Source organism: Bactrocera oleae, chromosome 5, assembly GCF_042242935.1.
Source record: "Bactrocera oleae isolate idBacOlea1 chromosome 5, idBacOlea1, whole genome shotgun sequence".
In the NCBI taxonomy this organism is placed as follows: Eukaryota; Metazoa; Arthropoda; class Insecta; order Diptera; family Tephritidae; genus Bactrocera; species Bactrocera oleae.
The window spans coordinates 46,756,155-46,779,538 of record NC_091539.1 but is presented as its reverse complement, the minus strand read 5'-3'; the positions used below and the strand labels follow the sequence as shown (position 1 = coordinate 46,779,538).

Below are 23,384 nucleotides of genomic sequence, written 5' to 3'. Positions count from 1 at the left end.
GTGGGTTTTATTAATAATTAAAATTCTATATTGTTTGGGTCTAATTAAAAAAAAAATAAAATTGCAGCAATATTGACACAAGACCGTTGCGAGAATCTAGATACATTTTTTTAATTCTGGAAATTAAAATAAAAAATAATATACACGAATAAACCACAAACAAATTTTCAAAAACTTAAATAAATCACATTTTTATCTCACCAAGGACTGACATTACAGAGTGTTTCTTCAAGTTACATTTTCGTGACATTTTTAAAGAACCACAACTAAAATCGATTCCAAAACGCAGATAAATTCAGACAGAGAACTATATTTGTTTGCTTAAATTCAACATTGTATTTGTATTAGCATACTTTAATTAACATTAATATTTCATTTCATTATTTAATTAAGAAACGCGAAACAAAGCTTAAAACAATACGAACATAATAGTGAAGTTCAAAACTGACGTCATCAGTCAACAAAATAGTATGCGGTTACTCCCTTTTTGTTTGTCTGCCAAGCAATGGCTTACAAAAAGTTAACTTTTTCACTAGTACAGTAGTTGGCATACTCGTTTATCACCAATATGCTTCCCATATCTACATTTGTTGTATACCTCTTCCGCCAATTTGAATTTCAAATCATAACATTTCAAAACTTGACCAATACAAAATTAAGTTTTTAAGAGAGCGCGCGCGCAACTGTATCGGTCAGAGTGTAAGCTTATTTGGCAACACTGGCAACGTGCTGCCCCACCTATTCAACGTGCTAAAGAGCGCTAGTAGTAAAGGTAGTCGTCGCAGCGGCCAAAATAAGCGTGGCAGTGACGCCAGCGTCGGCGTTTATGTGGAAACCTGTTTTTGTTTTCATTTCTATTGCCGCGTACTCTGTTTTCGCACGTAAATTATACTTAAGGTTTTGTTGTTGTTGCAATGCTAGTTCTCTCGAATGTCTAATAAAGTCACCGTTGTTGCTATTGCGCTATTGTTTAATTTTTAATAAATTTTATTGTAGTCGTTGTTGTGTATCCAATAACTTTGTACTATTGCTTGTTGCCACAACCACTACAACCAGCAACAAGAATTTATAATAAAAGCCAACATTGCAGCATTAATTTGTTTCACCGTACAAATACAATTTATGTTATGAAAATCGAGTTTATTGTTCTTTTGTACATTTATTACTATTGCACGTCAGCATATTTTTTTTTTCATTGGAAAAAAAATGCAACAAGGCAACGACTACACATAAAGAAATGAAAAACCGCTACATTTTCGCATTGGAGTGCATAGTGCTTGCAACAGCCATTAGTTTGGGCATGCTTTTTTGTTCTCGCTTTTCCACAAACACTAACACAACTGCGCACAATTACAGATATTATATTTTATAAAACTGGATATCAACCATATTTAACGTAAAAATAATAGCAAAACAAGTTATTTACCCGAAAATTTTCTAATATTCAACAAAGATTGATGACTTCTCACACATCCTTCGTAGTGTGTAATTGTTGTTTTTCTTTCTGGCTAAAACGAAAGCTATCTTTTCGGCAGCGAAGATACACACAAAACTGCTATTTCCAAATGTGTTGTTATATTCACAGATTCAGACTTTGTTCCTAAACATGTTTGCTTAATTTATTCACTAAACTTAATTTCAATACACTGCACTTTAATTTTGACTATTTGATTTGTTAATAGTTGAAAAATCCAAGCGCACTAAAAAGTGGTAACCATTTACCACTACTTGCAGAGAATTTTATAAAAGCAGCTCAGCCAGCACTAATTACACTCACGTCCAATAAAATTTATTCACGTCTCATCAATTCGGCTTCTCGCGCACAACTGCGAAACAGGGATGAGCAAATTGTGCTCGCATATTTCCAATTCGTTGCGCATGAAAAAAAGTACTTTGCTGGTAAAACGGCAATACTGAAAGTTGGGTGTGGTGAGTTTATAATGTCGAGATATTTCTAACTGCTATATGATCATAAAATTATTTAAAAGTCAAAAACAAAATGTTATCATTTTATAAACTGGTTGCATATACATAGAAGCACCGTCAATTATATAAGATATAATATATAGTAACACTTGTAAAAATTTTAAACAGCAACCCAGTTGCTATTCACCAATCTCAGTCCAACGATCCAATTGAATTCAGTTGGAATAAAAGCGTTGCCATATTGCGTTGCTGTCATCAAATAGAAATTTTAAGGATTTTGTTATAAATTTTAAATAAACAGATATCACAATAGTGCAAAGGCTAATTCACATAGTCTGCTTAATTAATATCTACAGCATATAAAAATGTGTCGTAGTTAATTGCATGCATAATTATTAATGAGCTTTTTTTTTTTAATGTGCCAGAGATGTAAAAGATTTTCAATAGAAAATTTATGTGTATATATATTGGTATGATTTACTAATGAAGTGCACGTTTTGTCATCACATAATTTCCATGTATTGTTTTTTATTATTTGCTATATTCTCATTCATTTAAAATTGTTTATTTATTTGTTAAAACAAAAATTACTTCACAATAATTGTGATAATTGTTTTATACCAGTTTTTGTTTATATTTGATAAGCAGATGCAACCCTGTACGTTTATTTATAATACACGCGTGCTGGGTTCCTTGCCAAAGACGAACTTTTCAAAAATTCACTATTTCCTCCATCTACATTCGTACCGGTTGCAAGTAAGTTCTCAGTTTCTGTGCATTTATCTATATTTTGTAAAGTATAGTTATAAATCTGAATAAATTATTAACTAAACTTTTGTTATAGGTCTTACTCAAACAGCGTAAATTAAAATGAAGCCACAATATAAAGTTGGTAAGTATGCAATGTAGGTTAAGTTTCGCGGTTAGTTATCAGCTGTTGGATCAAATTGTAAATCGAAATCGAGTTTATAAATCTTGCTATATAAAAATTAAGGCAAAACTAACATTTTTACTTTAATTAATTTCAGCTGACATTAGTCTTGCTGAATGGGGACGCAAAGCCATCATCATCGCTGAGAATGAGATGCCTGGTTTGATGGCCATTCGCAAGAAGTATGGACCACAAAAAGTGCTGAAGGGTGCGCGTATTGCTGGCTGTCTGCATATGACAGTACAAACCGCTGTATTGATAGAAACGCTCATCGAATTAGGCGCTGAAGTAAGTAAAACAATATTTTGGGAGGCAGGCCTCAACCGGAAATCTTAAATGCTTATCACTATTGTTTTCTGTTTTCGTTTACTAAGTGTGCAGGCTAATTGCGCTCATTCATAACACATATCGTAGATAAGGATCTCACGTACATATGTATTTATACATTTCTAAGTATGCTTTTGTTGATTATCTGTTGAGGCCAAGAGTTCAAAGCGTTGCTACGTTCATGCTCTTGTTTGTTGTCGCCATATCGGTACCAATTCATTAGACACAGTTCGTAAATTATTTATTTTATGCTTTCTTTTTCTTTCAGGTTCAGTGGTCAAGCTGTAATATATTCAGTACACAAGATCATGCTGCTGCAGCTATTGCCAAGACTGGGGTGCCAGTTTATGCTTGGAAAGGTGAAACCGACGAAGAGTACTTATGGTGAGACAAACTTAAGAATAATAAAAAAAATAATATTATTTATTTTAATAAATAACACTTGCCTAATTTTTCATATTTTTAGGTGCGTTGAACAGACCTTAGTTTTCCCAGATGGTCAGCCCTTGAACTTGATTCTTGATGATGGTGGTGATTTAACCAATTTGGTACATGAAAAGTTCCCACAGTATTTGAAGGACATTAAGGGTTTGAGCGAAGAAACTACAACCGGTGTACACAATTTATATAAAATGGTGAAGGAGGGACGTCTCGGTGTGCCAGCCATCAATGTCAACGACTCTGTTACCAAGGTTACTATAATTTTTTTTTTGGATAAAAGCAACCTTAGTTTTTTTTATTATAAAAATTATTATTTGTGTACATTTGCAGAGCAAATTCGATAATCTGTATGGTTGTCGCGAGTCGCTAATTGATGGTATTAAACGTGCCACCGATGTAATGATTGCTGGCAAAGTGTGCTGTGTTGCTGGTTATGGTGATGTGGGCAAAGGTTGTGCACAAGCACTGCGTGGTTTTGGCGGACGAGTTATTGTCACCGAAATCGATCCCATCATTGCTTTACAAGCGGCTATGGAAGGCTATGAAGTAACCACCATGGAGGAGGCAAGCAAAGAAGCCACTATCTTCGTAACAACAACTGGTTGCAAGGACATCATTACTGGCGCACATTTCTTACACATGCCCGACGATGCTATCGTTTGTAATATTGGTCATTTCGATTGTGAAATCGATGTCGCCTGGTTGAATGCCAACGCCAAGGAGAAGATTAATGTCAAGCCCCAAGTAGATCGTTATACACTAACCAATGGTAATCATATTATTCTTTTGGCTGAAGGACGTTTGGTAAATTTGGGTTGCGCGCACGGTCATCCCAGCTTCGTGATGTCCAACTCGTTCAGTAATCAAGTGCTGGCACAAATCGAATTGTGGACCAAGGCTGACAAATACAACGTAGATGTGCATATGTTGCCGAAAATACTTGATGAAGAGGTCGCCAGTCTACATTTGGAGAAATTGGGTGTGAAGTTAACAAAATTGAGTGACGATCAATCCAAATACTTGGGCGTGCCAAAAACTGGTCCATTCAAACCCGATCACTACAGATACTAGATGGATCGAATTTTTTTTGTTTACACATAAATGGTTTTGTTGTAATTTGAGTTGCTAAGCATTTATATTAATGAAATAAAGTGTACGAGTGAAATCTTGATGACAGTCTCGTAATTGATAAGAGATTTAGAAATTAATGTTTACTACAAAATAATTGTAGCGTTTTTATAGTTGCTGTTGTTATAGGATTTGAAACACGTTTCTCGTTTCAAACAGAAGTTTGGAAAAATCACGCAATCACATATGTATGTATGTAATATGTGCAACCACAATTACGGAATACTGTTGTATAGAACATCCCGCTCAGTCCCTATATAAAAGCCAAGTGAATATTTACATATTGGTGTAATCATTTTTTAACACTTGCCGCAACTTCACAAATATGAAGTTCTCTAGAAACAATGTCTATGTATGTGCGTTTCTAGAATTTAATCTCTTCCTCTCATTTAACACTAACAAAAATATTTGATAACAGTTGAATTTACTTAACGTTTAAAATTTATTGTGATTACTAACAATTTTATTTCACTTTTTTATTTACATTATTTAATTATTATAAAATTATATATTGTTTTTTCTAATCTAATATTTATTCAGCGGCGCCTAAATATATGCAACGTTATACGATTGGTACGAGTATTGCAAAGCGAATATCCGGTTTTCTGTTTATAACTACATACATACATTACATGTATTTACTACATGCAAGCAATGCAAAAAATAAGAATTTTTAAAAATGGAGAATAATAATGTACATTTACAGATCTTATTATACTTTAATAATCGGCGATTGATTTTAAAAATTCCCTTGATGCCGTTCGGAGGAGGACCACCGAAAAGAGTCTGCTTAAAATTATATATCATCCAAAAATCAAAAATAATGATTACTATAGATGAATACAGGTAACGATCGAAAGACTTGTCTAAAATTTAACAAAATGGCGGCTTACTAAAAAAGTGGTTCTTTGTAATAAAAAGAATTTACAGTTCAAAGTGGCTTAAAAATCTTATTACTTTGATCATTAAACATACATATATATCTAAGGTCTATCGATCTAGCTGTTTCGGCGAATTTTACTTTTCTGACTCTGAAAACAGCGCGTTTAGAGAAACGCGTTTAAAGTTTTGATAGACGATTACACTAAGTTAAAATTTTTTTGCAAATACGCTCATATCTCCAAAATATTTAATATACATGCAATTTTTTGAAATTCACAAACGCATATAACCCCTTAATTGTAATACAGCAAATTCAAAGAATACGAGTAATGTAATTGTAATTTTAGTAGTAAATACCATACTTATATTTAGAATAATTTTTATTAAAATAAATAGATCATAGATAAAAAAAACATAAAATATAGACAATTACGATTATCACCATTATAATCATTACGATTACTATAATTGTAATTATTACCTTTTCAAATTACGATTACAATAATTGCAATCATTACGATTACAATAATTACGATTTACAATAATTGTAATCATTACATTTTCAAATTACGATTACAATAATTGTAATCATTACATTTTCAAATTACGATTACAATAATTATAATCATTACATTTTGAAATTACGATTACAATAATTGTAATCATTACATTTTCAAATTACGATTACAATAATTGTAATCAAGAAAGTTCTCAGCAGTCGCAATAAACGTAAACGAAAACAATCAAGATGTAATCGTGCTTTGATGATTACCGCCATTGTAGCCGTTAAACTTTTCAAATTAATATTATAGTAAAGTATTAAAATAAAGATCATAATTGAAAAAAAGGAAATAACGATTACTGGACTATCGACATTGTAATCATTACATTTTTAAATTATAATTACAGTAAGCGCAATTATTAAAATTGTTCGGCAGTGACAATTATAATGTTAAAAAATTTTCTGAATAACAATTACAACAATTGTAATCGCAAGTAATCAAGATGTAATCGTGATCTTAAAGTTCCAGATTTTATAAATATTACAGCCATTGTAATCGTTACATTTTTCAGATTACAATTACAATAATTGTACTAATCATTAATTTTTATGTTAAAAAGTTCCTGCAGTACAATTACAATAATAGCAAGTAATCAAGTTGTAATCGAGTTCTTAAAATTCCAGTTTTAAACTCTCCCCTAACCAAAAAGGTAGTCACTCGAATATATTGCTTTACGAAAAAACTAAATATTGATTATTTGTATGTTTTGATTACTTTGGTTTCTTTGAAAAGACATCTACCACTGTAGTATAAATGAATCTGCCATAAAACTTGACCGATTAAAATCGAGACCTTGTATGGAAAACTTACTTGACAAGATTTCTTTACGAAATTTTTCATAAATTATTGTCCAAGGTCCAACAATCTCTGAACTCATTGTTTAGATCCGACCACTATAGCATGTAGCTGCCATTCAAACTGACAGATGAAAGTCAATATAAAGATATTTTTTCTACATTTTTATGCTATAATAAATGTACCTGTGAAAGGTATTACAGTTTCGGTGCAGCCGAAGTTAATTAACGCTTTTTCTTGTTTCTCTTAGTTTTTTTACGACAAAAAGCATCTGCCTAAAATATTTATCGTTTTAAAATAATTTTCAAAAACACTCATTCAATAATTTACAATAATAAAACATTTATTGTAATTTTAGCAATACATAATCCGCACCTAACCTCTGGTGTTCAAAGGCAAGTGAAGAAGTGTGCCTGAATAATTGCGCTTAATTTCACCTAATCATTTATTGTTCTATTTTTGTGCCATATGCTTCATTTCATATACTATTTGTCGATCTTAAATAGACCAAGAAGATAAAAATCTTATCTGAGCAAACATACAACAACAACGAACGGGAAAAAATATATTCTGTTTTATCGCAGTTGCGCGACGAAGATGTCGCTACTTTTAAACTAAAGCAACTAATAGTTCTAAGTGGTCATGAAATATTAGTGACGAAGAAATGTTTTATAATATAATATAATATATAGGTAAATTCTGCTGTACTTACTTAGTGGCGACATAATTCATAGCAAAGACCTTCATTCGCGTTTTACTGCTGCTACTTGCTGGTCGATGGAGATATGAGTAAAAGAGCATGAAATACGCTTGGAGCAGTCGGACACGAGTAGACTTTGTTGAGTTTGTTTTCGTGACTTTTGTACTGTTTTTTTTGTTTGTTTTTTGCGCCGAGCGCTCACACGCAATCCGGGCTCAGTGAAGCGGTACAAGCGCTCAATGTTTGTTTTCACTAAATTACTGGTGTCGCGACTTTAGCTTGGCTTCGTCGGTGTTTGCACACATTTTCGTTGTGTTTCGTATTTTTCGGCATTTTGTGTTGTGATTTAATTTCTCCACTTTACTTATATACGATTTATTATTTTTACTTTCTAGTATATAATATGAAATTGTTGTGTAGTTGGTGTAGAAGTGTTGAGAAATGTGAAGAAATATAAAAAAAAATAAGTATATCTACAAGTTATCCACTCAACACTTGCGTTGTGTGATAAGCAGTGCGTACATACAGGTATATATACATATGTATATGTGATTCTACACATCCCCACACACCTCCAACTGAAGTCTTTAAAAACTTTTTAGTGTAACAATTAACGAATTAGTGATCGTTTCGATTTTTTGTGTTGTTTTTTTTGTTCGCACACCGGTGCTTATATATACATATGTATGTATGTATTTAATTTCAAGCTCTTTAAATCACCTGTTGAATTATCAAATTGCGCAAAAGATGTATTTCCATGCAATATTTTTTTGTGGCATTTTGCTCGCTGCAATTTTCACATTCGCTACAACAACAACAGCCAACACAGCAGTGCAACAAGTTACACCTTACAAATTGGGCGCGGAGAGCAAGCGCGACTTGTCGGCAGCAGCCCCCAGCTGGCATGCCACATTTACTCCCCAACAACTACAATTGCATATGGGAACGAGTGCCGAAGTGTTGTTGGAACTGACAGGTACGAGTGTGTTTAAAATTGTACAATTTTATACGTATATTTATATGATGTATGGCACAGAATGAGTGAATTACCGCGGGTATGTGATAGTTTAAGACGAGCCGTTAAAAAAAAATTACATAATTGTATAATTGTTTATAATCGAAAGTGTGAATTGTAAAAAAAAAACAGTAGATAACAATAATTACAGTTTTTGTTTTTATAAATACCCATGTAAATATTTGAAAAAGCAGCAAAAAATAAATAACATCAGTTGCGCAGGTTTAGATAGCCCTAAGCTTAGAGTTTGAGATACTAGAAGTTATCTTTTGATTACGTCTAATTTGTATCAAACTCTTTCGATAGTCAAGTGTAGCGAAGGCAAGTGTAGCAAAAATCAGCATCATATCCGGTTTATATAGGATTCTTTAACCAATTATTAATTTCGACAAAACTGAAGTTCGAATAGGTCTGCATACCGAATATCTAATTGAAGTGGTTATATCTACTTGTAAATTTCAAAAAATTTATTATTTTTTGCTCATATATTATATTAAATGTAAATATATTTGAAAATATTCTCCGAAAATTTAAAAGTGATCCGACAAAAGTTTTCTGAGATATGAGTGATTCCCTATTATCAGAGTCGGTGAGAAAAATTTTTCCGAAACTGTTGGATCGATCAACTTGAACTCAAACGATGTTCTTAGATAAAGAGTCTACCAGCAAGAACGACGTGATGTTAAAATGAAATAAACCACTCTAAATTGGTTCTGTTTTTTTTGGTATGCAGATAATTTTATACCATTTATGATTCAAATAAATGTCGACCAAATGGCCACCACGGCTCCGTTTGCATATCTCGACTCGTTTACGCCAATTTTCGATGATGATGGTGCAGCATTTCGGCTATAGTACGCTGAATGTTGTTTTTGAGCTCCTCGGGCGTTGCTGGTTGATGGGCGTAAATCTTTGATTTAACATATTACCAAAGAAAATAATCTAGAAATGTTAAGTCACATGATCTTGGCGGCCATTTAACTGGGCCATTTTTCGAAATTAACGAGTAGCCAAACTTTGCACGCCATGTGTACATGTTTAGACGTGAAGCATGAGGCGGCGAACTGTTTTGTTGAAAATAGAGATCGTCCGCGTCGATTTCATCAAATACCGGGGAAAAAGTCGGTCAACATAGATTTATTAAAGAAAAAAGGCCCAAACGGTCAATTTTTGGGTATGCAATTGCGTTTTCTGAAACAACAATAGCGACAATTTTGTTTGTTGACGAAGCCATTAAGCCACAAATGGGCCTTATCTCAGATGATAGTAGCCACCGGAAAGCTTAAATTTGCGCAACAATCTTTGACAATTTCCAAGCGTTGTACCAAAGTGAAACGCGACATGATAAAATGACAAGCCTTACTGACACCATTCACAAAATTTGACATAAAACCGTAAACAAACATGTCCGCCACGAGCTGTCAAAATCAAGTCATACATCCCATCACCTATTAGTAGACGCTGTATACATATTTGTCAGGTAATGTGCGAATAAATAAGAGTTTTCATAAAAATTTCGATCAATTTCGGCAATCAATCAAGTTCAAATTTTTTCACCAAAAACGATTTTTTTGTGGGAAGCCATTAGTCAAGATTTTGACTAATTCTTCCATCGTTACTTATATTGTGTTAATAAATTGTTTGATTTTTGGTTTGTGATAATTTTAAGTAGAAAAATCTTTCTCAACGTCAGACACCTTTTTTTCTAGTTCCTCTTGGAGAGACACTACGGGCTCAAGGCAATCAAACAATTTTCACAAGGAACTGCCGATTATTAAATTAGATTAAATTCTGTAAATGTATTTTAATTTTATTTATTGATAAAATAAAATGCCTCTTGAAAAAAAATTCTCAAAAAGGCGTTATTCTGACTTGCAAGTAGATATAACCCCTTGGTGCAGACATTTAACCACAAAAGGTTTTAGAAGCAGACATATAAACAGACATGCCCACAAACTTAGAAATAAATATCTATATAAATAATAATATGATTCAATTTAGTCGATAAAATTAGGTAGAATAATTCATAAAAATTATAAAAAGCTTTTAGGGGCCGTTATTTTGTCTCTCACTAAAGACCGAAGAATTGACAACACCATTCATTAACCATTTACTACTTACATTTACAGATCTACCAACGGAGGCCTCATTTGAGGTCTTAAGTGAAAATCCACATCTTGCCAGTGTGGAGCATCTAATACCCGCTGATGTTATAAGTCCCATTACACACACTTGGCGCGGCAACGTCACTATCGATGCGCTCTTCCTCGGCTCCACCAAAGTTTACGTGCGCCGCGTCAATAGCAGCGAACGCGCCGAGAACACACTCGGTTTAACGATTATACGACGCACGCGTGTTATCGATTACATATTCACCGGCTCTGTAGCGCTGCTTGTATCATTGTTGTATATCAATTTTGGCGCCGCTTTGGACGTAACAGTGCTGCGCGGTTTATTAGCGCGGCCATTGGCGCCCATCATTGGCTTTCTCACGCAATTCATTATTATGCCACTGCTGGGCTATGGTTTGGGTGTGCTCATCTTTCCGGATTCACCAGAATTACAGTTGGGTCTTTTCTTTACGGGCGTCTCGCCGAGTGGTGGCGCATCGAATATCTGGGCTGTGATATTGGGTGGTAATATTAATCTCTCCGTGCTGATGACAACGATCAGCAATTTCGCCGCTTTCGGCATGATGCCACTGTGGATCTTTACGCTCGGTCAGCTGATTTTCAATCGTGCAAATATAACTGTGCCTTATGAAAACATTGCCACTTTTGCGGTATCGCTGGTTGTGCCGCTCGCCATCGGTTTGGCCATACAACGTTGGTCGCCACGGCTGACACGCGTACTGGTGCGTCTACTCAAACCGATTTCCACTTGTCTCATCCTGTTTATTATCATCTTTGCGATCATCACAAATCTCTACTTGTTTGAGTTGTTCTCCTGGCAGGTAAGTGGCAATTTTGAAACGATTAGCTTTATTTACAATTGCTTCTGAAATTTTGCAGATCATTGTGGCCGGTTTGGCGTTGCCTTGGGCGGGCTACATATTGGCTTGGTGCGCGGCGAAGGCTCTTCGTCGAAATTCCGTTGATTCGTTAACTATCGCCATCGAGACGGGCATCCAAAACACCGGCATAGCGATATTCTTACTGCGTTTCAGTCTCCCGCAACCAGAAGCCGATCTCACCACAGTCATACCCGTCTCCGTGGCTATATTAACGCCAATTCCACTGCTCGGCTTATATATTTACAAGCGTTGTGCTGAGCGTGGCATTAAAGATGGCCTGCCAGAGTCACAACAAGCCATTACACCAACACATAGATATTAGTCGTTCCTATTTAGTTACTCAATCGAAGGCAGCATTCTTCGCGAGACTTGAAGTACTTCCAAAAATTTTTGTTTTACCTGTCTTTTTTATTTTTATTTTTATGTTGTTGTCTTTAGCTGAAAGTGTGCAATATTTTTATCAAATTGCAATAACCAAAAATATTTACTACTTGTTTTGGTACCATGTTGCGAAAAATAAATGTAAAAATATCAATTTGTCTTTAAAAAAATTTATTTTAATTTGTTATTACGGCATTTTGTATTTTGTACACAGATTATTTTATTAGAAAACATTCAGCGCTTTTTATATAAGTTTAGATGTTTTTCTATAACTTTACACTCATTCAACAGCAGCTTAAATGTAGGCAACAACTTATTTTTTAGAATATCTATAGAGAGGGTAAGGTTATGTTCACTTAAGAGGTTACATGGGTTTCACGGCTTCAAAAAAAAAAAGTGTTTTGTTCTATTTAATTCTACAATATAACATCTCTAGAATATAGTCCTAAATTTTAAAGTTGAAGACAGTAATAGTGGTAGGAGATGCGGTTTTCAAAATTGCGGTCAGCTATATAATCACTTAAAACTTTAAACGCGTTTTTCTCGAAACTGTGTTTTCAAAGTCGGTTGTCAAGATTTTTCACGACGTTAATGAAAATTGTACACAGATATTTCAGATATAATTTACAGTTACAACGATTTAAAAATCAAAAAACGTCGAGAAATTTTCACCAAAATTTGCATGTTTTTTTACAAACGTCTGCCAAATATACAATTGTCACTTTGGTGATTTCTCCTAGTTAATTTCTAGTTAATGGTTCAAACGTTCAAGTTCAAACACGTATTTTTTACTTTTGATGATCCTATCAGAAATTCTGCTGTCAACGCGGAAGCACCTTTATTCCGAGGGACCACCGGAAATGATGTCGTATTGATCGAGTTTTGTATATTTTCTTTTGAAAATTTCACAAAATCTTTATCAAATATGTATCTTTGGAATAATAAAAAGTTTGAAATTTTAATTTTTTATTTGAAGAAAAAACTATTGAAAATAGGGCGTCTTTTGCTTGACGAAACCCATGTAACCCCTTAATCGGTTATATTCACTGCACTGGGGTGAATTTCTAAATATCGAATTTTAAACGCGTTTTCCTCGAAACACTGCTTTCACGGTCGGAGAAGAAAATTTCTTCGAATGGGCAGGACTGAATCAGTTGATATACGACCTTCTCAGATATATTTGTCAAGCAATGATCGAAGAAATAATATTTTTGATTATCATTTCGATTTTTTAAGTCACTCTGAAGTGTAAATAAAAAAAAACTTTTTTTTTTGTTTTGTAGAAAGCCGCCATTTTGTGAAAAATCAAAATCTTGACTAGTCCTTCCAATATTATCTGTATTCATCTTTTATATATATTTTTTTGTTTTTGATGTTTTAGATTTTTAAGCAGAAACATTTTTTCACCGACACGTCTCTTGGAGTTTCCCCTGGAGATCAGTTATGGGACCAAGCTAGTTAAGACTTTTAAGTAGGCTTTTTATGCCCAAAATTTTAGGTGTATAACCCAAGGCGACAGATTTTATGCAAAATCAGAGTATACATATGTGCAATAAATTTTTATATTTGAATATAAAAAAGTTATCAACTTCGAACTGATAAAAATATTTTTTTCTTTTGTGTACGATTGGCTACTTTTCAAATTCACTGAACTTTTAAGTAGCTTCGTTGCTGCTGGTTTGCAGTAATATTTTAATTAAGCAATTTATAGTTTGCACGTCTAAGTTGAGCTTTTTGAACTCGTATAAATACCTTAGGTAGTTAACTGTACCTCTAAGATCAACTAAAACCAACAAATTCGGCGTTAAATTATAGAAATTCACCACGGAATATAGGCGTGCCAGCTCCACCGCTGACAATTCGCTAATAATACTTGGCTCAAGAGCACTGGTGCTGATGAAGCTACGCAAAAAGGGCGCCATTGCACGACGTGTATTTTCGATGAACACTTTAAATTTCTCCAGTTGCGCACCCATCAATTCGCTGGTCAGGAGTAGATGTGGCTGTCTATACTTTTCCATATACAAGTCGATTAATTTTATTTGCCAGACATCATTGCACTCGGGTTTGCGTTGTACGCGTTGAATGAGCTGAAAGAAAAAAAAGAAGTACTAGAATTTTATATTTTTTTCTAAATTTTTAGTAAAATATGTTCAAATAATTTTTTTATAAAAAAAATAAAAACAATAATCAAACGAGCTAGTTGATTTAGCATGCCTGCCTGTCTGCATGTAGAGATATCGATCTGAAATTTTGTACAAGTCGTTTTCTCTTCAAGAAGCTTCTCATATGTCGGAACCGCCAATAACTCACCACTATAGCATATAGCTGCCATAAAAACTGACAGATCAATATCAAGTTCTTGTATGGAACACTTTTTTATTTGGCAAGCTATCTTCACGAAATTCGGCATAAATAATTGTCCGAGGCAATCTCAATCAATCTCTAATCTAGTTCTTGCATGGACATTTTTTTCATTTGTTTAGGATATTGTAGCTTTGGTGCGACTAAGATTAACGATTTTTTTGTTGTATTATATGCGCTTTTAGTTTGTTCAGCACTTCGCTTCAATGTACCAAAAATTTTAGAATAAAATAATATTTGAAAATTTTCACTCACATTGAATGTAGTTAAATAAATGGGCAACACATGCATTTTATCCTTGATAACAGCATTATAGAAGAGCATTGTTAACTGCTGTACTTTCAACAATTCGTCTTGTGTGATTATCTCTGCATCGATGTGTAGAAAGCGATCGGTGAAACTAGTAACGAATGAATCATTTGAGAAGCGCTCTAAGGCCGTAGCGTTGACATGCCAACATGTATATTGTTCGGTGGTGAGAGTTTGTGCAAAAAGACTCTTCAGACGATCGGGATCCTCGAGATGCGAAAGACAACCAGAACGTTTTTTGATGTCTATACAGGCAGAGTTCTCCAACGCTTTGCTGCAAATATTTAAAATTTAAAATTAATTGCAAAGGGTATACAAGTGGACTGTGACACCTACAGCAACTGCGCCCAATTGCGCTCCTTCTCAAAGCAAACCGGCCAATAATTGGCATCGTCCACAATCACCTTCTGCAAAGTATGCAAGGGTGGCAGCATACAAGGTGCCATCGGTAGGCGTCGCAGCTCCTTGCTACCCAGCTCCAGCACTGATATCTGACAGAGACACAACTTTTTCGTATCGATATCGCGTGGCAGAAAGAGGCGTGGCTCGACGGCGAGCACATATAAGTGACGAAATGCTTGTAAATGATATCTGAAAAGGAGTAAAGAGAATTAAGAAATTCTGAAGTAACCTAATACGAATATAAAAAATCAATATTGTTTATGAAAAAAGAAAATCAATATAGTTTATAAAAACAAAGTTAATGTTGTTTATAAAAAAACGAATCAATATTGTTTATAAAAACAAAATCATTATTCTTTATAAAAAAACAAAATCAATACTGTTTATAGAAAAAATTCAATATTGTATATATTGTAAGAACAAAATCAATATCGTTTATAAAAAAAAAATCAATTTTGTTTATAATAAAAATCAGCATTGTTTATAAAAAAATCAATATTGTTTATAAAAAAATCAATATTGTCTAAAAAAAAAAAACAATTTTGTTTATAAAAAAATCAATATTGTTTATAAAAGAAAAAAATCAATATTGTTTATAAAAAAATCAATATTGTTTATAAAAAAAATCAATATTGTCTAAAAAAAAAACAATTTTGTTTTTAAAAAAATTAATATTGTTTATAAAAGAAAAAAATTAATATTGTTTATAAAAACAAAAAATCAACATTGTTTATAAAAACAAAAAATCAATATTATTTATAAAATCAAAAAATCAACATTGTTTATAAAAAACAAAAAAGCAATATTGTTTAAAAAAACACAATATTGTTTAAAAAAAAACAATATTGTTTATAAAAAAAAATTAATACTGTTTATACAAATAAAATAAATGTAGTTTATAAAATTTTTTTTTTGGTTGAAAATTCAAATAGATACATTATTTGTCGCTCAAGTCAAGTTTTCAGATTTTCTAGTACCGATTGCTCCTAACTTATACATACCTATTATCGTTACTGTGGTTTGGGAATTTCGGGAAAAAAGCACATATTAACGCGGCTACAGCTTCTGGCGTATTCGCAATGGTATAACGACCAGCGCCCAAAAACAACAAACCCAGCGACATGTGTATAGCCATCTGTGAGCCGAATGTAACATTTGGATTATAATTGACACGGCAACGATCACGAAAACTGATGCGCGAACGCAAATAGCGTATAATGCGTAAAACTTCCAAGTCACCGGAACCAGCGAATACCAAGGATATGGAAATCAAAATAACCATAAGGCAGCACTCCACAGTTGTATAGCCAGCAAATTCGAATACATGCTTACTTTGGAAGCCTATGAAAGTTTTTAATGCTTTATGTAAGGTTTTGAAGGCTTCCTGATTCTCGCTGCCAGCGTATTTCAGACCCATACAAAATGAGGCGCCCGCAATGACATTGCACCAGGCTTGACTGTAAGCATAGAAGGACACATTTAAAATTATATAAATATTCAAAATCAGTTAATCGAACTTACGCTTCGGATTCATAATCAACACTCGTTTCATACTTATCACCCCAGTAGTAGGGACGTTCAATATCTATTTTAAAATTTGACGGAAACTGTCCGAATAACCAATCAGCGTCGGACCTTATATCGGACCACAGTATTAAACCGCGTGCTATAGTGCGCAGCATGAGCAAGTCGGGTCGTACTAAATCGAGCAGGTAATGTGTATTCGGTGGACTCATCCATTCGGCAACGGCACGATTGCCGGTGTTGAAGAACATTAGACCGAGCGCTAGTGTTGCACCCGGTGCAGTTACATCGATGTTGACATTGTCGCCTTCGCGCACTTGAAACGAAGGCAGTTTGTACTTCTCTTTTTGAGAGCCGGTGAGCTGTCGTTTATTACCGCCGACCATATAGTAGTGCAATGTATCGGGTATTTGTAGATCAAGTAAACCGGCCGGGGATTCACCAAGACCTAAAGTTACCAAGCCCAAGGCAAGACCGGCGGTTAAAGCATACGATTCACGTTCAACGCTGTTCTCCATTTCTGGTCCTGGGGGACGACCTATCGGTGCGGAAATTAGATATTGAAAATTAGCTTATATAGCTTTGAAAAGTCGGAAGTAAAAAAAACAATTTCTATAACACTCACCCACTTCCTGAAGCAAAACCTCGGCTATATGTCGTTTCGCGGAGCCCTGATACAAAAATCCAATGCCCATCAACGAAGCCACCTGAATATTCTGTGGTATATCTAACTCCAGCGCCGTGGTGGGCAATAATGCTTCAATATGTACGCTCAACAGTTTTGTTGTTGTAGTATCCATAGTACCACGATGTGTAGCCGAAATGCCCAAGAGTAAACCGACGCTCGTCATCTCTTCACATTTCACCAAATATTCATAAATACTCATAAATGAAAGGGTTTTGAGATGACCATTAAGGCCGAGACCCATAAGAAAACCGGCGTGTTCTGTGGAGACATCTTCTTGACCTTTCGGTTTATTATAAACAATCCAGGTGGAGTCAACATCACGTGCGTTTGGTGAAATTTTCAAACCAGCCGCAACACCATTATGAAATGACGGCCAAAGGCTCATATTTGGTGGCAATTCGATTTGTTGCATTTCAATTGTGGCGCCCTTGATGGGCTCCTTGCCTGAGAGACACAATTTCGGTATAGGCATCAGTTCGGTGGGTGTCGGTATGGAGGTGCGTAATGTAAACATGCCACGCCCTAACGGTAGCGCCATTGTGCGCTTGCACAAAGCGAATAATTGTCGTTCCTGCTCCTCAATGAAACGATGATCAGTCATGCCGGCTTTCTGCACTATATCTATGAGCACAGGTTCTGATGATGTGAGCAGCCGGCGCACTTCGGCAATACGCATATCATCGGGAAAGCGTAAATTCAGCAACTTAGTATCGATATTATCCATGCCGTCGTCGAGTGCGGCTTCCATGTGTGATATGCCATTCGTGGCTGGCGGACAGCGTGCTGATAATGAGTCTTCGGCATCAACATGTGACTTTTGTTGAGGTCTACTTACACCGTTGGATGATGAATTATCTTGCAACAGCGCATGTGCAACTAGTTCTGTGCGCAAAATTAACTCATAAGTGGCAGCTGAGCAACCGATAGGCGGAGAGAGACGTGCTTGCTCCAAACACTCGGCGATGATAAGGTGTAGCGCGACCGGTAGACGTGCGATGTCAGTACGTGTGATATCTGGTGGTAATAAAATTAATCTTAGAAACTTGTATGAAGTAGATATATATATTGAAATTATGACCCTTACTCATATTTAAGAGCATTTGTATGACTTGCTCGGCACGCGGTACATTTGTGGATATGAAACGTTTAGGTCGTTTCGGGTAGTAGGAATGCACTGAGTCAGCGAATTCTAACGGTTTGATCCAATCTTTTATTCTCTCTGTGCCATGCATTATCAGTGATATGACCTTGGAAGAAAATATTAAAGAAGAATTAAGTACATCTTTCAAATTTTATACAATCATACCTGTAGCACATTTCGACTCAAGTCGTTCAGTCCCTCCACATATGTATATTGTGCAGTGTCTCTTCCTCTCAAAATATGCTCCAACTGCTTATAAACGCTTGGCGCAACGCTTTGCAGTAGCTCTTTGGAGCTCATGTGTGTGGCATGATCTTCGGTAAACTCACACAATTTCTTCGTTGAATGTAGCAAATGTGGATAATCCAGGGTATAATGAAATGTATAAGTTGCCAGCTGCATATCGAGCGCGAATTGATGCAAAAACTGTCACAAGTAAAATAATATTTAAATTAAGAAAGAATGTCAACTTCGGCTGCATCGACGCTATAATACCATACACAGGTGGATTCCCTATAGCAAAAAAAAACTTAAAAAAAAAGGATTGTTTCTTGATTTTGATCATTTAGTTTTTATAGCAGTTGTACGCTATAGTGGTCCGATCCTATAGCATAAAGGTGAAGTTAGTTGACAGACAGCAAGTTTGACCTAACCTAACCTATTAAAATTTTCATATAAGAACTTGTTTTAGACCAGTCAGATTTTCAGAATCTGTACCGAATTTCCTGAATATAGCTTGCCAAATTGAAAAGTATTCCATACAAGAATATCATAGTGATGTTGTTGTTGTAACGGTTATCTAATCCTCTAATCTAATCTAATCCCCGCTTGAATGATAAGTTTCACTGTTGTTGTCGTCATCTAACCTGAGGCCCAGATAACGAGCTGTTTCGATGGGGTCGGACCATAGGGAGAAGGGTGTTAGATGAGTGAGGTTCTTTGGGCATGCAAAGAGGTGGTTAGGGTCATACGGGGACTTGCGTCCGTAGTCTGGTCGGTGTGCTGTCGAATGTCGTCGACGTAATGAAGGAAGGACCTCTTAATGTTCCTGGATGGCGGTTTCGCTTCAAGCAGACGACTGCAGGGGTGGTTTCATTTTAATAGTTCAGTTTGTATGGCAGCTATATGCTATAGTGTTCCGATATCGACGTTTTCAACAAATGAGCAGCCTCATGGGGAGAAAAGGATGTGGGTTTCTTATAGGGTCTCCGACGTTTCCTTCTAGATGGCAAACTTAATACACCCTGTTCAGAATATAATAATATATATGCGCTTATAAACAAAACTAACCTTTACCAAATGTAGCAAACAATCATGCATAGTTTCATCCAACTTAAAGTCTTCATACAATATGTGTAAACCATAGAAGATTGCCGGTATGCTGCTGAACAAGCACGCGCTCACATCAATATTACACGCCGCGGCAACAACAGGCTCCGTTTCCATTTTTATGGCATCGTTAACACAGCCGCTGCCATCTTCATTAAGTACAGCCAACATAAACTCCCAATCAGCAGCAGTACCTTCGGTGATTTCATCGTTTTTACGCCGCTTCTTCGGCTCATCAGCATTGTAGGATAATGAGGTGTTGGTGGTAAATTCATGTGTGGCTGCACCGCAACCCATGAGATCCATGAGCACATTTCGGAAAATTTCCCACTCTTGTGCACTGCTATAATCACGCGATCCTGGTGGATTGCGTGCACCATACCAACGGATAATTAGTTGCATGAATTGTGCTCTATTTAAAATGCGACGCATCGCACCCATACAACGGGAAATGAATTTTGTTTCATTAATTTGTGGTAACTCAATGCGATACATTTTGCCAAATGGGTAGACTAAAGTCAACCGATTACCAGCCGGATCACGCAAACTCAAGCAAATGTTACTGTTTTTGCTGAAGGAAGTAATTTTAGTTTTTCTATCAAATTTCAAAAAATGTTCAGTTTTACCGATTTGGAAATTGTGGCTGTAGTGGATGTACAGGCGATAAGAGATGTAATTCTTCTTCGAAAGTTGTATCGGTGGGTTTTTGTATTGTGGGCAGAAGACTGCTACGTCTGAAAATATATAAGATATAAGCGTAATGCAGTTAAATTCAACCGCATTTTATACACTTAAATTCACAAATTTTACCGCGGAAACGATGTGTTTGGTGATTTTCCGGCCAGCGTGCTTGCTGTTGCATTTGTCGTTGGCGTCACATTGCCCGTGCATACACTAGTACTACCCATTGCGGCGGCAACATGTACTTTAGACACCAAAACTGCGCCTGTATACAATATTAAACTACCGGATGGATCCAAAACGGCAATCATGCGCAGACGCTACAGTTCGAATATTCATAAATTATTGCAATTCAAATAAAAAAATTTCAAAACTATCGAGTACCTCTAATGACACCGCATCCTTGGCTGGTATGGTTAGGCTTTTGCTCGATATTTTCAACTCTTTCGTGCCATAATTAACCAGACGCACTAGCTGTAGCTTGCACGAGAAGGGTAGTAAATAGCAAAAGTATATTTGACCTACCAAATCGGTGTGTATAAAAGCACGATTTGAGATTTCGCCAAATTCACGATTGCTACTAGATATACAACATAAAAATTTTTAAAAATAGAGTATAAATAAATAAACATACTTTCCAAGTGTGCTCTCAGTCCAAATATGTTCCAAACACAATTCCGGTACTATGGGTTTTGAAGGCTGGGCTTGTCCCACTTTTCGTATATCTTGCATTGATATAGAGTGCTGGCCTATTGTGGACTGCAGATGATTTAAAGGGGATGCAGTACGGCTATATACAACAAAAAAAAAATTATTACAACAAAAATTAATTATTTAAAATATATATTTACTTTAAATTTCCAAACGCTCCACTCAAGGAATGTGCACTCGACAAAAATTTGCCAATATGCGCGGAATAATTTGGATTACCTAAGCTGGAACGCCCCATGTGTGCGGTGCTATGTTTTGGCGTAGCTAAACAATAAAACTTTATATAAACACTAAAATATATACATTAAATTATTTAACCTGATCCGCCAACACCACCACCTGCACCGCGATTTAAAGAGTGTTGTGGCAGTCCACCAACAGTGCCACCAAGTGCAGTTTCATTTTGTATGCCCACATATTGTATCTCCTCTTCGGTTGCTTTGCGTAATCGTGAAATAAATTGCTTTCCTATTCGATTGTCATATAACAGCACAAGTTCCGAGTTCTCCGAAGTGTATATTATATTGTAGTCGGACTCAACAAGATAACCGATATTTGTAGCCGTTTTACAGATTACGGGACAAATTTCTTGTAACGGATGTGCGAGCGAAAAGAGACGCGGCATGGAAATTGCGTGATTCTGTACAATGGCGCTGGACGCGACCTTCTCCAAGAGTATGCCGAACGCTGTTGGCCACACGTGCGACACCGGAAATTCGAGATTACAGAGATAATCCTCACCATTACTGCAGTAAATGTGGAGCGCGGTTTGATCTATATATATTTAAAGGTATAAATATAACTAACAATGCTTTTTTTATTATGTGAGGTTATCTACCAATTAGGCAAATTGCGCTAAAGTCTTCTTTCTCTTCCGTATATGACTTTCTGGTAGAACCTTTATTTTTGCTACGTGCATCCCGCTTACCAATCACAAATGACTTACTGCAGAAGAAGGCAAATTTGATTGGGGACTCACAGGTGAAACATAAACGCGGCATAACGCCATTCTCATCTAGTATGCCTGTTTAATTGAACATTGATTAAGAAATAGTAATATTATTTGAATTAATTGTTACCACCACCACCTTTTGTCCATACTGCTGTGTTCTTCTTCACATACAACTCCTCTTCGGAATTGACAAGATACTCGCACATATAATCGACGTCCGCGTATGCAGCACGCTGTTGCTGCTGCAAATATGCTTTATTGTCACCTTCGTCTTTGTCGCACTGTCCGTTTGTTAACTGATTGCCACGAACTCCGGCTAAATCTTCATTCAAATCCTCGAAAATTTCACGCACACACCAAAATTCATTATGCTCATCCGATGCGGAAATATTCACATTCTGCATGCGTTGTAGCAGTACATGTTCTGTGGACAAATGATTGTGCGCTTTTACATCGGTGGGACCCGGATGCTCCTCAACCGCCTGTCGACCCCGAGGAATGAACTCCTGTACGCAAATAACATTTTCCATTTATTTATTTATTAATTTTACTTTATTTATCATCTCACCAAAGGTTCAGAGGCGGCAATCATAACTTCGCTAGTTTCATCCAGATTTGCGAAATTTCCAGTTTGTTAGGGATTAAATAAAATGCAAACGCTTTTAAGTATTTCAAAGAATGAATCTTGTTGAAAATAGCGTTAGTTTCGATAATGTACAAGTATTTATTGTTTTTTGTTGTTTCCCCGGCAAGTTATAATTGTTAACAAATTTTCAATTTTCGCAGTTTTGTTCGATTTGTATTTTCGCAATGAATGTTTGCACATTAACCCATATGTGAGTTGTAGGGGTTTCTAATAAGAAGCATGCTGTATGTATGGAAAAAAGGAAAGTAAACTTTAGAAAATCATTTCGATTTAAATTTTTATAATCAAAGTATTTTTAATAAAAACCCCACGATTTTTAATTTTTACAAAGCAGCAATAAAGCGTATCGCTAAATTAAAAACAAAATGGGCAATACAATCAATATATATCTACAATCCGCAATGCGAATTCCAAATTATTTAAGTATTTTGTGATATGGATCGTAGTCTATCAATATTGCAAAGTAAATGACCAATTAAGCGATCCAGGATTATGGTCAATATGTATTGATATGATTTTATTGACTTCAATGCTT

General features: G+C 35.4%; 4 protein-coding genes across 15 annotated transcripts in view; 2 read left to right on the top strand and 2 right to left on the bottom strand.

The window, feature by feature from the left end:
• Nrg (Neuroglian) overlaps positions 1 to 1,888 on the bottom strand; it is a 115,998-nt gene extending 114,110 nt beyond the window's left edge. For 3 of the 6 annotated variants that reach the window (XR_004977156.2, XR_011396767.1, XM_036365909.2), the window contains exon 1: positions 1,723 to 1,852. The gene's annotated coding sequence lies outside the window, so the exon portion shown is untranslated. Of the gene's footprint in view, positions 1 to 1,722 lie in introns of all 6 variants that reach the window. The other 3 variants (XR_004977153.2, XM_036365905.2, XR_004977154.2) reach the window with 2 other exon arrangements.
• A 685-nt stretch (positions 1,889 to 2,573) lies between these two features.
• Positions 2,574 to 4,794, top strand: Ahcy (adenosylhomocysteinase). The gene is made up of 6 exons (XM_014232894.3): positions 2,574 to 2,682; positions 2,771 to 2,818; positions 2,955 to 3,145; positions 3,453 to 3,568; positions 3,651 to 3,876; positions 3,956 to 4,794. Exons 2-6 carry the CDS (start codon positions 2,797 to 2,799, stop codon positions 4,694 to 4,696), a joined length of 1,296 nt encoding a protein of 431 aa, XP_014088369.1. The 5' UTR covers positions 2,574 to 2,682; positions 2,771 to 2,796; the 3' UTR covers positions 4,697 to 4,794.
• A 2,933-nt stretch (positions 4,795 to 7,727) lies between these two features.
• LOC106616300 (ileal sodium/bile acid cotransporter) lies at positions 7,728 to 12,272 on the top strand. Of its 4 annotated transcripts, none has more exons than XM_014232895.3 (4): positions 7,728 to 8,221; positions 8,401 to 8,669; positions 10,838 to 11,661; positions 11,720 to 12,272. In XM_014232895.3, exons 2-4 carry the CDS (start codon positions 8,441 to 8,443, stop codon positions 12,041 to 12,043), a joined length of 1,377 nt encoding a protein of 458 aa, XP_014088370.1. In that variant the 5' UTR covers positions 7,728 to 8,221; positions 8,401 to 8,440; the 3' UTR covers positions 12,044 to 12,272. The 4 variants fall into 4 exon arrangements, with proteins under 4 accessions (XP_014088370.1, XP_069965963.1, XP_036221805.2 ...); XM_036365912.2 differs by having other exon boundaries at positions 7,729 to 7,836; positions 8,089 to 8,669; XM_036365914.2 differs by having other exon boundaries at positions 7,735 to 7,831; positions 8,089 to 8,669.
• shtd (anaphase promoting complex subunit 1) lies at positions 12,257 to 22,994 on the bottom strand. 4 transcript variants are annotated; one of them, XM_014232926.3, is made up of 18 exons: positions 22,772 to 22,994; positions 22,331 to 22,709; positions 22,090 to 22,275; positions 21,570 to 22,025; positions 21,392 to 21,515; positions 21,175 to 21,330; positions 20,925 to 21,120; positions 20,670 to 20,860; positions 20,486 to 20,593; positions 19,821 to 20,430; positions 18,696 to 18,956; positions 18,474 to 18,636; positions 17,327 to 18,403; positions 16,699 to 17,239; positions 16,179 to 16,634; positions 15,112 to 15,366; positions 14,722 to 15,049; positions 12,257 to 14,192 (listed from the first exon to the last, which is right to left on the bottom strand). In XM_014232926.3, exons 1-18 carry the CDS (start codon positions 22,793 to 22,795, stop codon positions 13,758 to 13,760), a joined length of 5,946 nt encoding a protein of 1,981 aa, XP_014088401.2. In that variant the 5' UTR covers positions 22,796 to 22,994; the 3' UTR covers positions 12,257 to 13,757. The 4 variants fall into 4 exon arrangements, with proteins under 4 accessions (XP_014088401.2, XP_036221809.2, XP_036221810.2 ...); XM_036365916.2 differs by having other exon boundaries at positions 20,925 to 21,117; XM_036365917.2 differs by having other exon boundaries at positions 22,340 to 22,709.
• Between the last annotated feature and the right edge of the window lie 390 nt (positions 22,995 to 23,384).

Coding starts and splice junctions, on each gene's coding strand:
- Ahcy (XM_014232894.3), top strand. CDS start 2,797: ATGAAGCCACAATATAAAGTTG. Junction 3,146..3,452: donor TCATCGAATTAGGCGCTGAA/GTAAGTAAAACA, acceptor TTTTTCTTTCAG/GTTCAGTGGTCAAGCTGTAA. Junction 3,569..3,650: donor ACCGACGAAGAGTACTTATG/GTGAGACAAACT, acceptor TCATATTTTTAG/GTGCGTTGAACAGACCTTAG.
- LOC106616300 (XM_070109862.1), top strand. CDS start 8,384: ATGTATTTAATTTCAAGCTCTTTAAATCACCTGTTGAATTATCAAATT. Junction 8,670..10,837: donor AGTGTTGTTGGAACTGACAG/GTACGAGTGTGT, acceptor TTACATTTACAG/ATCTACCAACGGAGGCCTCA. Junction 11,662..11,719: donor TTGAGTTGTTCTCCTGGCAG/GTAAGTGGCAAT, acceptor GAAATTTTGCAG/ATCATTGTGGCCGGTTTGGC.
- shtd (XM_014232926.3), bottom strand. CDS start 22,795: ATGATTGCCGCCTCTGAACCTTTG. Junction 22,026..22,089: donor TAGCGCAATTTGCCTAATTG/GTAGATAACCTC, acceptor AAATATATATAG/ATCAAACCGCGCTCCACATT. Junction 21,516..21,569: donor TGGTGGTGTTGGCGGATCAG/GTTAAATAATTT, acceptor TTTATTGTTTAG/CTACGCCAAAACATAGCACC.